Source organism: the organism of the source record quoted next, unplaced genomic scaffold, assembly GCF_019419815.1.
Source record: "Pyrus x bretschneideri cultivar Hongxiangsu unplaced genomic scaffold, Pyrus_bretschneideri_v1 Contig45, whole genome shotgun sequence".
NCBI lineage: Eukaryota > Viridiplantae > Streptophyta > Magnoliopsida > Rosales > Rosaceae > Pyrus > Pyrus x bretschneideri.
The window spans coordinates 3,044,927-3,059,021 of record NW_025999779.1 but is presented as its reverse complement, the minus strand read 5'-3'; the positions used below and the strand labels follow the sequence as shown (position 1 = coordinate 3,059,021).

General features: G+C 35.9%; 1 protein-coding gene across 2 annotated transcripts; it reads left to right on the top strand.

Annotated features, from left to right (window-relative positions):
• The first annotated feature begins 5,653 nt into the window (after positions 1–5,653).
• LOC103934593 lies at positions 5,654–7,857 on the top strand. 2 transcript variants are annotated; one of them, XM_048567525.1, is made up of 4 exons: positions 5,654–5,837; positions 5,931–5,961; positions 6,066–6,250; positions 7,304–7,362. In XM_048567525.1, exons 1-4 carry the CDS (start codon positions 5,676–5,678, stop codon positions 7,337–7,339), a joined length of 414 nt encoding a protein of 137 aa, XP_048423482.1. In that variant the 5' UTR covers positions 5,654–5,675; the 3' UTR covers positions 7,340–7,362. The 2 variants fall into 2 exon arrangements, with proteins under 2 accessions (XP_048423482.1, XP_048423483.1); XM_048567526.1 differs by lacking the exon at positions 7,304–7,362 and adding an exon at positions 7,576–7,857 and having other exon boundaries at positions 5,661–5,837.
• The last annotated feature ends 6,238 nt before the right edge of the window (positions 7,858–14,095 follow it).

Genomic DNA, 14,095 nt, shown 5'->3' with positions numbered 1-14,095 from the left:
CTTACATGAAGCAACTCAGGAATGATTTTGGTTGAGAGTAGCTGTGAATCATATTCAAAGCTCATGCGATCTTTACCCCATTGTTGACATCTTGATGACGATCTATGAAGACAATGCAACATGCATTGAACAGCTCAAGAAGGGTTACATTAAAGGAGACAACACCAAGCACATTAAGCCGAAGTTCTTCTTCTTACATCAACAACAAGAGCATCATAAGATTGAAGTAATGCAAATCCATTCACAAGACAATCTAACTAACCTCTTCACCAAGTCAATACCGAAGGCGATGTTTTTGAAGCTTGTTCAAGGAATTATTATGCGTAAACTTTCTAAGTTGTAACATTGCTAGTTCTCTTTGAAATTTTGTCAAACTCAGGGGGAGTATCCTGAAGTATAGTTGCTTGATCTTAATGTACTCTTTTTCCCTACGATTAGGAGTATTTTTCCCACTGGGTTTTTGCTACCTAACTAGGTTTTAACAAGGTACCCATCTTGGGTTGATCATATCCCTGATGACGTCCCGTAGACGTTTCATTTGACTTGCAGTACTCACACATTTTTCTTTAGACTATGGATTTTGTCCCTACTCGGGTTTTTGCTATAACCATAGGTTTTCTTGTGAGACTTAATTCCTTATGCAAGTTCCTACCTCATTGAGAATAGCATGTTCCTAGAATCAGTGTCGACGAATCGACTTCCTCAACTTTCTCAACTTCTACAGGATGCCGAATCTACTTGAGTATTTACACACTCAAGGGGGAGTGTTGTAAACTTCTAGCTTAATTGTGATTGTATAAATTCTAAATTATATTTAATTCTAGTTATTCTTTCATATATTGACTTGTATTTCTTGGAAGAGAGGGATTTCTTCTCTCTTTTATTACTATAAATAAAGGTACTGCGTAGGGGAATAATATATCCTCTACACAACCCTATGAACACATCTGTCTTTATTCTCTCTGTACCGTCGGCCCCCTTTCCCTGTCAATTAAATATAAGCCACAACAAATCGTTGTTTCTAGGGATATGTTACCATTTTTTATTTGTTAATTATTACTCCATTTTTGAACGATGTGCCTTTGATATTTGATTTGATTTGATATATGATATCTGACTTTTTGCCATTGTCTATCAAATATGAGAAAGTATATAATTTATTTATCTAAAAATCAAGGAAAACTTTACTAATCATTGAGCAATGGATAAAGAAGGTGATATGCATACGTTCGTGGCAAAACCTCGTCCCCATTGACCAATCCGAAAACAATCATTTGGTGGAGTGAAGTGAAGTGAAGTGAAATGATAGACTTTGACACAAACATGCAAAGTAAGACGGACGCCACAAATTGAAGTGCAGATCTCTTGACTTAAAAAGGGTACACGCACGCACATAGTCTCCATGCTAGCTAGATGATCAAAGAACGAAGATACATGGAAGACGATGATATATAAATAGGTTCATATTAAAATACTAGATTAGAGAAATTATGTTTGCACGACGTTTTGTCTTTGGTGATTTGGAAGAAACCTCATTATATTCAATTTTTTAAATGAAAACAATCAATTTGTGATATGCACGTTGAAAGTACTAACATTGAAAAGCCATTGATAGAGAGCAAAGATGAACCACAAACTGCAGCAACAAGCAAATATCTTCTCTCTGTGTACATGCCTTATGCACTCCTCTTTATGGGGTAGGGTTTTGTGGTAGAATAATGTGTATAAGAGTGGGGCCTAAGCCTTATTTTATTGGTCAAAGTATTAGGTTTCTTGCTCATAGGGAAAGTCATAATACATATTTTTAGCACCGTCAAAATCCATGACCTAATAGGATAGATATCTTGTTAATTATTGATTTACTTAACCGTTAAATAATCTAAGATAATCAAATATTACTTCTTATTTTATATTCTTAATCAATTAGGGTTCTTGAATAGAGGTAAGCCAAATAAAACTCTTAAATGAATTAACCTCTACTCCAAAAGTAATAACTAAAAAAATTAGTAAAATAAATGGTGTTGCATCCTCAATTTCTTTCCAAATTTAGGTGTGATATCTTTTGAACCGTAATTTTATTGGAAAAAAAATATATTGTTAAAAAAGAAAAAGTAAAAGTAAATTACATTGCATTTACATACTGTTAGTTCGTACATATTGGTTGCAAAAATGTTCCTACGTGCCCTAAAATTTTAAATTCGAAAATTTTAATGAATTACAATTGATAGCCAAAGGACCCAGTCCCTTCCAGCCATGCATATAAGCCTAGCTGTTGTTGAAATATTGGACCCAACAAAACCAACAAAACACCCAGATCATACAAAACCTAACTTTACATTGGCATGTGGACGTGGTCTTCATATCATAAACCCCAAATACAATATTCTATTGTTTAAATACAACAAAAAACAAAGTCCACACATTGTGGTATAAATATAAAATATTTAATATATATATATATATATATATACTATTATTAAAAAAATCCTCATTGTCAACTTTTTTCTCTTTTTTTTTCCTATTTTGCCCTCACTTTTGATACACATTATTGACAAAAGGAGAGCAAAATAGTAATTTTGTACCTTTTGACAAAATGACAATCATATCCTTATTTTTCCTATTTTACCCTTTTTTTAATACTTATTTTTTCAGTTTTACCCTCACTGTTGATATACAATATTTACATTACTGATCATGATTTTATTTTAAAATGAAAAACCAAATTGTTGTTTCGTCCTCTTTTGATTGACAAAGAGAGTTTTGTTATATATAAGTTATAAGAGGAAGATAACTCAAATGAATTGAATAAAAAGACCGTAACCACAAACAATCCACCACTTATTATTTCAGTTTTTTGTTGTCAATATGATTGGGTTTTTTTTTTATTTTTTATTTTTATTTTTATTTTGTAAACTTGTCCATTCGTTTATATATTTTTTTAACGTATTATGCCAACTAATTATTGATCATGCATGAGAGTGACTTGAGCTTTCGTTGGCCAAATTATTTTCCTTTGATTCATTTTAAGGGGGCAAAAAAAGGCAACAAATCTAGGACCATTGTGTCGATGTGAAAAGCCAAAAGATTGGCTCTGCTTGCATGCCATGCAAAAAGATACACAAATTATACTAGAAATTATGTGCAAAAGGGTTTCTTTAATTTACTTCACATTACCTTTTGACAAAATGACAATCATATCCCTATTTTTCCTATTTTACTCTCTTTTTATACTTATTTTTCCAATTTTACCTTGACTTTTGATACACAATATTTACATTACTGGTAATGATTTTATTTTAAAATAAAAGGCCAAATTGTTCTTTCATCATCTTTTGATTGACAAAGAGAGTTTTGTTACATGTAGGTTATAAGAGGAAGACAATTCAAATCCCAAAGACTAGATTGAATAAGAAGAACGTAACCACAAACAATCCACCACTTATTATTTCAGTTTTCTATTGTCAATATGATTGGGTTTTTTTTTTTTTTTTTTTTTTTTTTTTGGTTTTGTAAGTAAACTTGTCCATTCGTTTATATATACTTTTTAACGTATTATGCCAACTAATTATTGATCATGCATGAAAGTGACTTGAGCTTTCGTTGGCCAAATTATTTTCCTTTGATTCATTTTATGGGGGCAAAAAAAGGCAACAAATCTAGGACCATTGTGTCAATGTGAAAAGCCAAAAGATTGGCTCTGCTTGCATGCCATGTAAAAAGATACACAAATTATACAAGAAATTATATGCAAAAGGGTTTCTTTAATTTACTTCACATTCCCATACGAATTTTATACTTGAGAAATTACGAGCAATGTGAAGTCCAGCCAGGACTAAATCTAAATGGGGTGTCCCCCAAATGGACGTTTGAATTATAACAAGACTTGGATGCTGAAGAATCAGCAGCCCCTCCTGCTGAGAGCCAATCACGGTTGGATATGTGTCCAAATTGTAATTTTTTTAATCACAACTTGAACACGTGTCGCGCCGTGATAGGCTCTCAGCAGGAGGGACTGCTGATTCTTTCAACAGCGAAGTTAAATCCTTTGAATTATAGACACATGCAATTGTCCCATCACAAAATTCAATTCTGCAAATTTATAAAATTAAAAGAGAAAAAGAACCAAATTAATACCAAAGTCACTGAAAAAAGAAATACTTCATTTGGTGGTTGATGATACTAAAATTTGATTGCATTCATTTGTTGCTTCTTGTATCAGAGTCGTCTCTAAGGATTAGGGGGTCCTGTTAAATGGTGTCCTTCTTGTAGAATTATTAGAGAGACGGGTCAAAGGTTCACTTCCAACAATACTGATATTATCCTTAACTTGGTAATTATCACCTGCACAATCCGTCAGTTGTGGAGTTTTATCACAAAAGGTCTCGATGTTAGTTGGAGTGGGGTTGAGATATTTAAACTCTTTTTTCTTATTGATATGGTGGATATGGGACATTTCAACACGCCCCCTCACATGAGACCCAATTAGTGGGCCACACGTGGAAGATCCACACATCGACAACCATATGGGGTCAAGGGGACTCACCCTATACACAGGGCCAAGAAACCCACCATCATTGTGCGGGGCCAAGGGACCCATCCATCACGTGGTAATACAGTACGAGCCCGCTCCCTGACTCTGATACCATGTAGAATTATTAGAGAGACGATCAAAAGGCCCACTTCCAACAACACTGATACTATCCCTAACTTGGTAATTACCACCTGCATAATCTGTCAGGTGTGGGGTTTTATCACAAAATGCCTCAGTGTTAGTTGGAATAGGGTTATGATATTTAAACTCTTCTTTTCTTATTGATACGGTTGATGTAGGACATTTCAACACTTCTTAATATAATCTTTTAAAAAGTACTGATAAATTTTTGTTTTAGACATTAAACAAGAGAAATGAAAAACACACACTCTTTTAGTCATGTTTGAGAAGCTAAAAATTTGTGTGAAAATCAACTGCCAATAAACAAATCTATTATGAAAACTAACACATCCTTTAAAACAAAAACTCATGATCAATTAAGAAACACTCAAGTCAAATTAATAATAACAGTAAAAACATAAAACACCTAAATTTACTATGTCAACTCAATCAACAATCGTGTTATAATATTTTTTAAATGCTTTACATGAACCGAATTGTTAGCATTTCAGTCCAAGTAATTGAACGATCTCATTTATTTGAGGATTCACTTAAGATCAGTATTATGAGTTATGGACTTATGAGAGACAAATATTCCATATTATTTTCCCTCTTAGGCGATTTTCTGTTTATTTATTATTGAAGAAATTATTTATTGTATAATATATCTGTGGGGTGCAAAAATATCGGGGACCCCTGTTCAACTGGGGGCCTCTGCAATGGTTCCTATTGCTCTCCCTCAAAGTCGGCACTATCTCGTACTTATCACGTCCACAAATTGGTCAATATAATCACTATCGAAGTGGCTAATAAAACCGGTACTGTTTTATCTTGGAAAAAGTTATGCATATGTAGTAGTACTCGACCCACACTAACATTAATGTCCAACCCAACACACCGATATCGGTACCTCGCAACTTATTGCTGTGTGGGAATTGGGATGGTGATGGTTTCAATTGTGAAAAGCTGATAAATAAATTAATCATAAATAATAATAATAATAATAAAAACTAAATCATATATCATGCGTTGCTTCTTTCGTGAACTCATTCTTCCCTTATATAAGTGCTCATTTTATGTTCTGACAGCCATATATTGGCATGAAAAATGGAGAAGCTCAAGAACTCTACAATCTTCACCACCTGCCTTTTTCTCTTCCTCCTTGCCACACCTTGCTTTTCCAAAGGTTTGAATCAAAAGAAAATAGTTTCCGCATGTGTTTTTTCTCCGTACATTCTTGTTTATTTCTGTCTTTTGATTTGTTCAATCTAAATATCAGAAATCAACAAGATGTATAAACGGAGAAAATGGTGAGTGGAATCACTCTCCTAAATTAATTTGAATTGTGTGGTAAAATGCTCATATGTAATTAAGTCTACTAATTTGTAAATTTTTTTGGTGGTTTGTGTTCTAGTAGGTGAATCGGATTTGATGGATACTGAGGTTTATGAAATCGATTATAGAGGTCCGGAGACTCACTCATCAGTTCCACCACCTGGTCACTCTCATGGGAAGAAGCGTTTGCCTTTGATCCACAAAGAAAATGCGATGGCAACCCCAAAACCTAAGAGCATTGAAGGTGCTAACATGGGAAGAAAGGTAAGAGCTCATGCACTTACATAGATTAGTTGGATTAGCTCTTTTAATTTTTATATCAAGTTCTTTTTGGGGCGAGTGATATTTTAATTAATCTAAGATAAATTATAGAGAGGAGGATTCAAATTTGAGTGAAAATTCAGAGCGCTGATTTAGCCAACTTGATTGATACCTGTCTTGCAGCACTTTTTAATTTAGGAGGTTTTAGGAATTAGTTTTATGGGAAAACATAAATATTGGATCACTTTGATTTCACAAGCTCCTTATATACTTTTAAAGGTAAAGTACAAAAAATGACCTTAACTATTGGTGCCACGACACTTTCATACTTTATCTTTTAAAATTGACAATGTCATACCTCATCTGTAGAATTTGGTCCAATGTTATACCTTCCGTTACTTGGCCGTTTACTTTTCAGTTAAATGCTGACATGGCTTGATTCGGGGCCCACTTTCTATTAAAAAATTAATAAACTATTATTAAAAACTAAAAAAATTATTTAATATTTTTTAAAGATTAAAAGAAAAGTATTAAAAAAAAAAAAAAAAAAAAACCCTCAGTAACCCCCCCCCTCCCCCCCCCCCCCCCCGCGAAGAAGAAAAGGAAGAAGAAGGAGGAGGAAGAAGAAGGAGAAGAAGAAGAAGGTCACGAAGGTTCCTAATTCCACCTCATTGGGATCTGGGTTTTTTTTTATTTATTTTTTAATTTTCTTCTTCTTCTTCTTCCTCCTCCTTCTTCCTCTTTCTTCTTTTGCAGATTTGGGTTTTCTTTTTTTTGTTCTTCTTCTTATTCTTCCTTCTTCTTCCTCCTTCTTTTCTTTTTTTTTTGGGTTGCAGGAAGGGGACAGGAAGGGGACTGGAAGGGAGAAGAAGATGAAGATGGGGAGAAGAGAGAGAAGAGGGGCGGAGGGGGGGGGAAGGGGTACGAACATAAGGGTTATATATATATATATATATATATATATATAATTTTAACTTTTTTTTATTATTTTAATATTTAAAAATTATTAAATGATTTTTTTTTAGTTTTTAATAATATTTATTAATTTTTTAATAGAAAGTGGGATCCAGATCAAGCCACGTCAGCATTTAACTGAAAAGTTAACGGCCAAGTAACGAAAGGTATAACATTGGACCAAATTCTAAAGATGAGGTATGACATTGTCAATTTTAAAAGATGAGGAATGAAATTGTCGTGACACCAATAGTTGAGGTAGTTTTTTGTACTTTATCCTAAAACTTTTGATAACTTAATTTGCATGATATTTTATGTTTTTATATAATTTTTTTTGTTTGTTCTGGACTCTTATGTTGTAATTTGCTTTGCAGGTGAAGAAAGTACATGGATGAAGATACTGATCTGGACAGTGTGAGTAGTGATAGTTTTGGTTCTCAATTTGGTCCCTTTTAGTATACATATCAATTCTAAATATGTATTAATATATAGATAAATACATATAGCAATCTTTAATTTATTACATGTTTTTATTGCCTTGTGTAAATGAAGGGCTTCAAGATCTTATATATGTTCAGAACAATGAATATATATTATCCTTGTGATTATCATTTATCACGCCTAAGAATTAAAGAAGTCAATCTATAGTTTATCAATCACATGTACTGGAATAGAATTCCTTCACAAATTTAGCAGGTGGTTTTGAGAAACTTTTTATTGTGATCGTTACACCATCATAGATAGATTAAAGGTCATGAACTATTACTAATTTCTGAAGCAACCCCCGCTGCTTGGTCCGGTTGATGGACTGGAAAGCACAACATTACGATAGTTGAATTTGGCAACTCATGTGAGGACTAGCGTGACATGTTTATATTTAGTGGACCTTGCTAAGTTTAAGCGGTATGACAGTTTAGGGTTATGGTTTGAGAATGCCAGTGGGATCGACATATATTATTAGATTTCTCTTATTTCCTGGGTTGGATGAACATTAATTTGCGTTACGGTTTGGTGCATATACCTGTAGAGCAATATATGCATAATGCATGTTGTGAGACACTGGTAATTTGGTAGCATGACTGCATTGCATCTGCATGATAGTAACACATAATTAATTACTACGATTCAGCAGTTGGATGCCGCTTGGGGAACCACAGGACTTGCAGCTAGTTCCTCCAAATTTAATGCTTCCCAATTTTCTCAACCTAGCTATTTAGAGCATCTAAGCAGCGCTAGGATCCGAACATTTTCGAGAGCACTTCTCTCTCTTCGAGAGCTTTTTCCGCCGTCTATGCGAGTCTCACTTCCGTTTCCGGTCTCCCTCTTGTCGTCGGCCCTAGCTATGACTAGGGTTGGTGGCAACCCCCTGTTTTTTCTTTTTCTTTTCTTGTTTTTGTGTTTTTCGCTGCTTTCATTCCCGGTCTCTTGTCCTCCATCCCCTATTCCTGTCAATTTTACCAATCTGAGCTCCAAACTCCGATTCCCTTTCGATCCTTCCATCTTCTTCTCTTCTCACTTTGTTTCCTTCCATCCTTCTCAGAACACTTCGCTCCCTTCCCTCACGAAACCACGTTGTGCACTCCCATCTCTTTACCAGGGTGTGTCACAGGTTTATTGGAAGGTGAGTAGAGCTCTGACTCGGGTGTTCGCATCCACCTCCTTCCTCGTCTTTGCCTTTATTGGCTCTGTCTCCGGTGGGTTGTGTTTTCCCATTGGATTCCTTGGTTTTGTGGGAGTGGCTTTTGTGGTGTTGTTTGCAGGGCGCTAGAGCAATGGTTTCCTTCCTTCCAAGGGTTTTGGTTGGTTGGTTCGCTAGGCGGCTGGTGATGGTGGCTTTGGAGATTTCCGACGACGGCGGTGACTGCACGGTTCTAGGGTGTTCTGGATGTGTCTATGTTTGTACTGGGCCCCACTTGTTCTTGTTTTGAGCTCTTTGGTGTGTGCTTTTGAGGTCCGATGTTTTGTTTTGTACTAGTTAGTGGATCTCTTTGTATCTTTGCTTGGCCTTTGGTCCTGGAATAAAATGTCTAGTTTTCCAAAAAAAAAAAAAAAAAAAGCTATTTAGAGCATCTTCAAAGAAGGTGAGTTTTTCAATGTGTCGGCAAAATAGGCCAGCACACTAAGTGACATAATACAAGTAGTTGAATATTTGAAAAAAAAAAATTCAATCACTTGTGTATGTCATTTAGTGTACCAGGCTGTATACTTGGCATACTGAATAATTTCTCCCAAAGATGTCAAATTTAAAATAGAAAATTTAAATTTGAAAGCCTATGTGGCACTTTTATCATTTTAAAGTTCTTTTCTCCACCAGATATATCAATAAACTATTATTTATTGCATTATATATCTTTTATACTTGTAATAAATATTTTTAAAACAAAAAATAAATAAAAATGATTAAAAAACATTTATTAATCAATTAAAAATGAATTTGAAGTTGTTGTCAATACAGGCCATACTACATAAAAATTGGAATTTTAGTTAAAAAACACTAATATTGTCTTCTTTACTGTTATTACTAATATGAACTTTTTGACATCTCATTTGAAAATGCTCTTTTTGACATCTCATTTGAAAATGCTCTTATAAAACTAGTCCACATTATATCCAATAAATATAATTGTACAAAAAAATATGTTTATATATTAAAAGAATAAAAATGGTGAATCCTTTGGCCCTTCACCACCTTTTGATCCATTTTTTTAGTAAGCAAGCATGGCATGCAACTGTTGAGAAAGAAAGTGAGTAAGCGATGGATTTTTTGGAGAATGATTTAAATAGAACAAACTCATCATTATATGGCATATTGATTTAATCAGGGCAGTCCTTGAGTTTTTTGGTCTTCGGAGTGAATGCTTAAAATGTTTTTTTTTCTTTTTCAAAACACGAATATCTATTAAAAATATATATTTGAAGAGAGGAACCCAGTCGAAGGTTTTTTTTTTTCTTTGGGGTGGGGGGGGGGGGGGTGGTTAAGCCCTTTCACACATATTATATTACTTGAAGAAGAAAAAACATACAACAGGGTGGCATAGTACCTAAAGCCCGACGATCAAAAGCAAAATCATATACAGCGACTCCAAACTCCTTGAAATGTCAACCTTTAAGAAAATTATCTAGAGAGGTTATCTTTAGGATAAGTGAGATTACTTTCTCTAATTGGCTTGTTTTCTACAAGTATTTCTCTCATTTATGCATTAAGATGATCCCAAACTCTTAGATCATAAATGTTTAAAGGGAATACATGTTTTGAAGATTTAATCTTTTCCTCTATATTCAAAATGGTCACACCTGCATTTTTCTCTACATTACCATCATTTTCATGATCATCAGACTCATCACCAACATTTTGTAACTCTTCACCAATATCACTTTCTATCAAATTTTCAACCGACTCATTCTTTATAGAAAAAAGATTATTAAGAGATTCTTTTAAATTGTCGGCAATTTATTTATCCTTTTCTTTTCATATTACCAGACCAACATATCAATTATCAATTTATCACGCATTTCAATTGTAGAAACGGAAATTTACCTGATAACAAACCAAGTTAGCAAACCATGAAACCAATGGCCAATATGAGATTTAGAAGAGAGGGATTTTGTAGTCGGACTGTGAAGCCTTAGAAGAGAGGGGTTTTGGTTGACATAGAGGAGTTTTGCAATTGCCAGTTGGAGCCTCGAACTCAGATGAGAAGGGGTGGTTTTGCAGTTGGAGGAGAGGGGTTTTGCTGTTTGGTCGGAGGGATTGGGAGTCGGGACTCTCAGATTTGGACCATTTGGTCGGTGAGAATCCTTGGATTGGGCTTGGGACCATTGGGTAGGTCGACAAACGATGGTGGCCAAGTGGTGGTGTCGCGAAGAAGACTCAAAGGCTCTGTATTTTCTCTCTTTATCTCAGCTGTAAAGGAAAATTACGTACTTTTTTTATAGACCTATATATCTGCTACTCCAATCAAATTCGGGCTCTAAACAGAGATGTTGTTCGCACTGGGCCAGGATGAGCCTCGATCTAGTAATGTATTGTAATCATATGTAAGTTTTCTCTTTTGTGGCATCGATTTCATTAAGTTTTACCATGCACATCAACAAGAGCCATGAGTAAGAAAGCTTTGACAAGGGAGACCAATCAATAGCATTACCTCTTACTAAATACATACAAGACTGTCTCTTAATATGTATCAAGATTCAAGAGGTGTTGAAGTTGTTGAGTTTTCTAGCCGTTAACTGATAGGGTTTACTGCTAGGGTTCCTAGTTTTTGGGTTGTTAATCACGTAGGAGTCCAATAATCCTTATACTTGAGGGACAAGTTGCATTTTCTTGTTTTGACGTAGTCTTTACCACGATTATAGGACTTGTAAAATCTTGGGCAATTTCTTTCATTTATGATCAAGTGTAAGGCTATTTAATAGCCATGATAATTGCTTTCCATCTAATAAGAATTTTCCCTGGTTTTTGTTAAGCTTTTGAACTTTGCATTACAGATTCTTTGCAAGTTTCTGGTTCCAACATCTAGTACCAGAGCCAAGTTACGGGGCCTGATCGAAAGCTTGCAACCTAGGTGATCGAGTGAAGAAACAAAACCATGGCGTCTAAGAATAGTTTCGTGCAACCAGCTATTCTAAGGCTTGGTGGACACTACGACCATTGGAGTATGTTAATGGAGAATTTCCTTCGTTCCAAAGAGTATTGGAACTTGGTGGAGGTTGGGATCACTACTGCAGGAGGAGGATCGGATTCCGGTGTAGCACAGAAGAAGACTTTAGATGAACTGAAGCTGAAGGATTTGACGGCCAAGAACTATTTGTTCCAAGCCATAGATCGGTCAATATTGGAGGCCATTCTGAAGAAGGACACGGTAAAGGACATATAGGACTCCTTGCAACAGAAATATCAAGGAATTGCACGTGTAAAACGTGCTCAATTGCAGGCTCTTCGCAAGAAGTTTGAGGTGCTGCACATGAAGAATGGAGAAATAGTCAATGACTATTTTGGAAGAACACTTGTCATAGCTAACAAGATGAGAACTCACGGAGAGAAGATGGATGATGTGCTGATCATCGAGAAAATTTTGAGGTCTATGACTTCGAAATACGACTATGTTGTCTGTTTGATTGAGGAATCGAATGACCTAGATATCATATTTATAGACGAACTCCAAGGTAGTCTTTTGGTGCACGAGCAAAGGATAAGCCGACATATGAAGGATGAACAGGCATTCCAAGTTACTCATGGAGTCCAGCAAGGAGGACGAGGTCGAGGAAGTTATCGAAGAAGAGGAAGAGGACGAGGACGAGGAAAGCTAGGGTTCGACAAGTCAACCCTAGAATGCTATAACTGTCATGAACTAGGGCACTTTCAGTGGGAGTGCCCTAAGAAACCTAAGGAAGAGAAGGCGAATTATGCGGAGACAAAGGAAGAGATGCTGTTGATGTCACTTGTGGAGTTCAAGGAGGCAACAATGGAGCACATATGGTTTCTTAACTCTGGGTGCAGCAATCATATGTGTGGCAAGAAAGACCTGTTTAGTGAGTTTGACATCAGTTTCAGAGAATCGGTGAAGCTTGGAAATGATTCAAGTTTGGCTGTGAAAGGCACGGGAAACATGCGAATGGAGGTGAATGGCATTATACATGTGATCACATGTGTGTTCTACGTGCCAGATTTGAAGAATAATTTGTTCAGTATCGGTCAATTGCAAGAGAAGGGACTTATAGTACTTATCCAACATGGAAGGTGCAGGATCTTTCACTTTGAGAGAGGTCTAATCATGGAGACTAAAATGAGTTATAATATAATGTTTGCAGTGTTGGCTCGATGTCCACCAAAGGAACAAAAATGTCTTTCGTCTCAAACCACTGATTAAGCACGACTTTGGCATTGTCGCTATGGGCCTTTTAGTTGGAATGGGCTTCAAGTACTTTAACAGAAGCAAATGGTGGAGGGATTACCTCAGTTCGCAGCCTCTCAAAGGGTGTGTGAAGATTGTTTGGTAGGCAGACAACGCCGAGATCCATTTCCCAACGAAAGTCTATGGAAAGCCTCCAAGGTACTTCAATTGGTGCATGCTGACATATGCGGACCAATTAACCCTATCTCAAACAGCAATAAAAGGTATCTTATCACCTTTATAGACGATTTCAGCAGAAAAACATGGGTTTACTTCTTGGTGGAGAAGTCAGAAGCATTAGGTATGTTCAAATCCTACAAAGCACGGGTAGAGAAAGAAACTGGGGCATTTATAAAAAGCCTGATGACAGATCGAGGAGGAGAATTCACCTCGCATGAGTTTGCAAATTTTTGTCAAGAGAATGAGATTCGTAGGCAATTAACTGCAGCCTATACCCCTCAACAGAACGGTGTGGCAGAAAAGAAGAATCGCACCATCATGAACATGGTGCGAAGCATGTTGCTAGCTAAGCAAATCCCCAAAACCTTTTGGCCTGAATCAATAAATTGGGCAGTACATGTGTTAAATCGATGCCCTACTCTTGTCGTCAGGAACAAGACACCTAAGGAGGCATAGAACAGACGCAAACCATCTGTGGATCATTTCAAAATTTTTGGATGCATTGGTCATGCTCACGTACCTGATAACAAAAGGGTGAAGCTCGATGCCAGGAGTTGTAAATGCATATTGCTTGGGGTAAGTGAGGAATCTAAGGCTTATCGATTGTTTGATCTTGTCTTATAGAAAATAATTATAAGCCGAGATGTTGTGTTTGAAGATGATCAACAATGAAGTTGGGATGACAATCACAAGGAAGTTATAGTGGCAGATCTCGAGTGGGATACTGATGAAGAAAATAGCACTCTAAGGGTGGTAAGTGATCCCGAGTCTGAAAGTAATGAAGTTATAGAAGAAACTGAAACTGAGTCTGATTACAATG

What these genes read in the sequence shown, in the direction of transcription:
- LOC103934593 (XM_048567525.1), top strand. Translation starts at nt 5,676, where the DNA reads ATGCGTTGCTTCTTTCGTGAACTCATTCTTCCCTTATATAAGTGCTCA. An exon ending in CACACCTTGCTTTTCCAAAG is followed by an intron (nt 5,838 to 5,930) that starts GTTTGAATCAAA and finishes TCTAAATATCAG; the next exon opens with AAATCAACAAGATGTATAAA. An exon ending in ATGTATAAACGGAGAAAATG is followed by an intron (nt 5,962 to 6,065) that starts GTGAGTGGAATC and finishes TTTGTGTTCTAG; the next exon opens with TAGGTGAATCGGATTTGATG.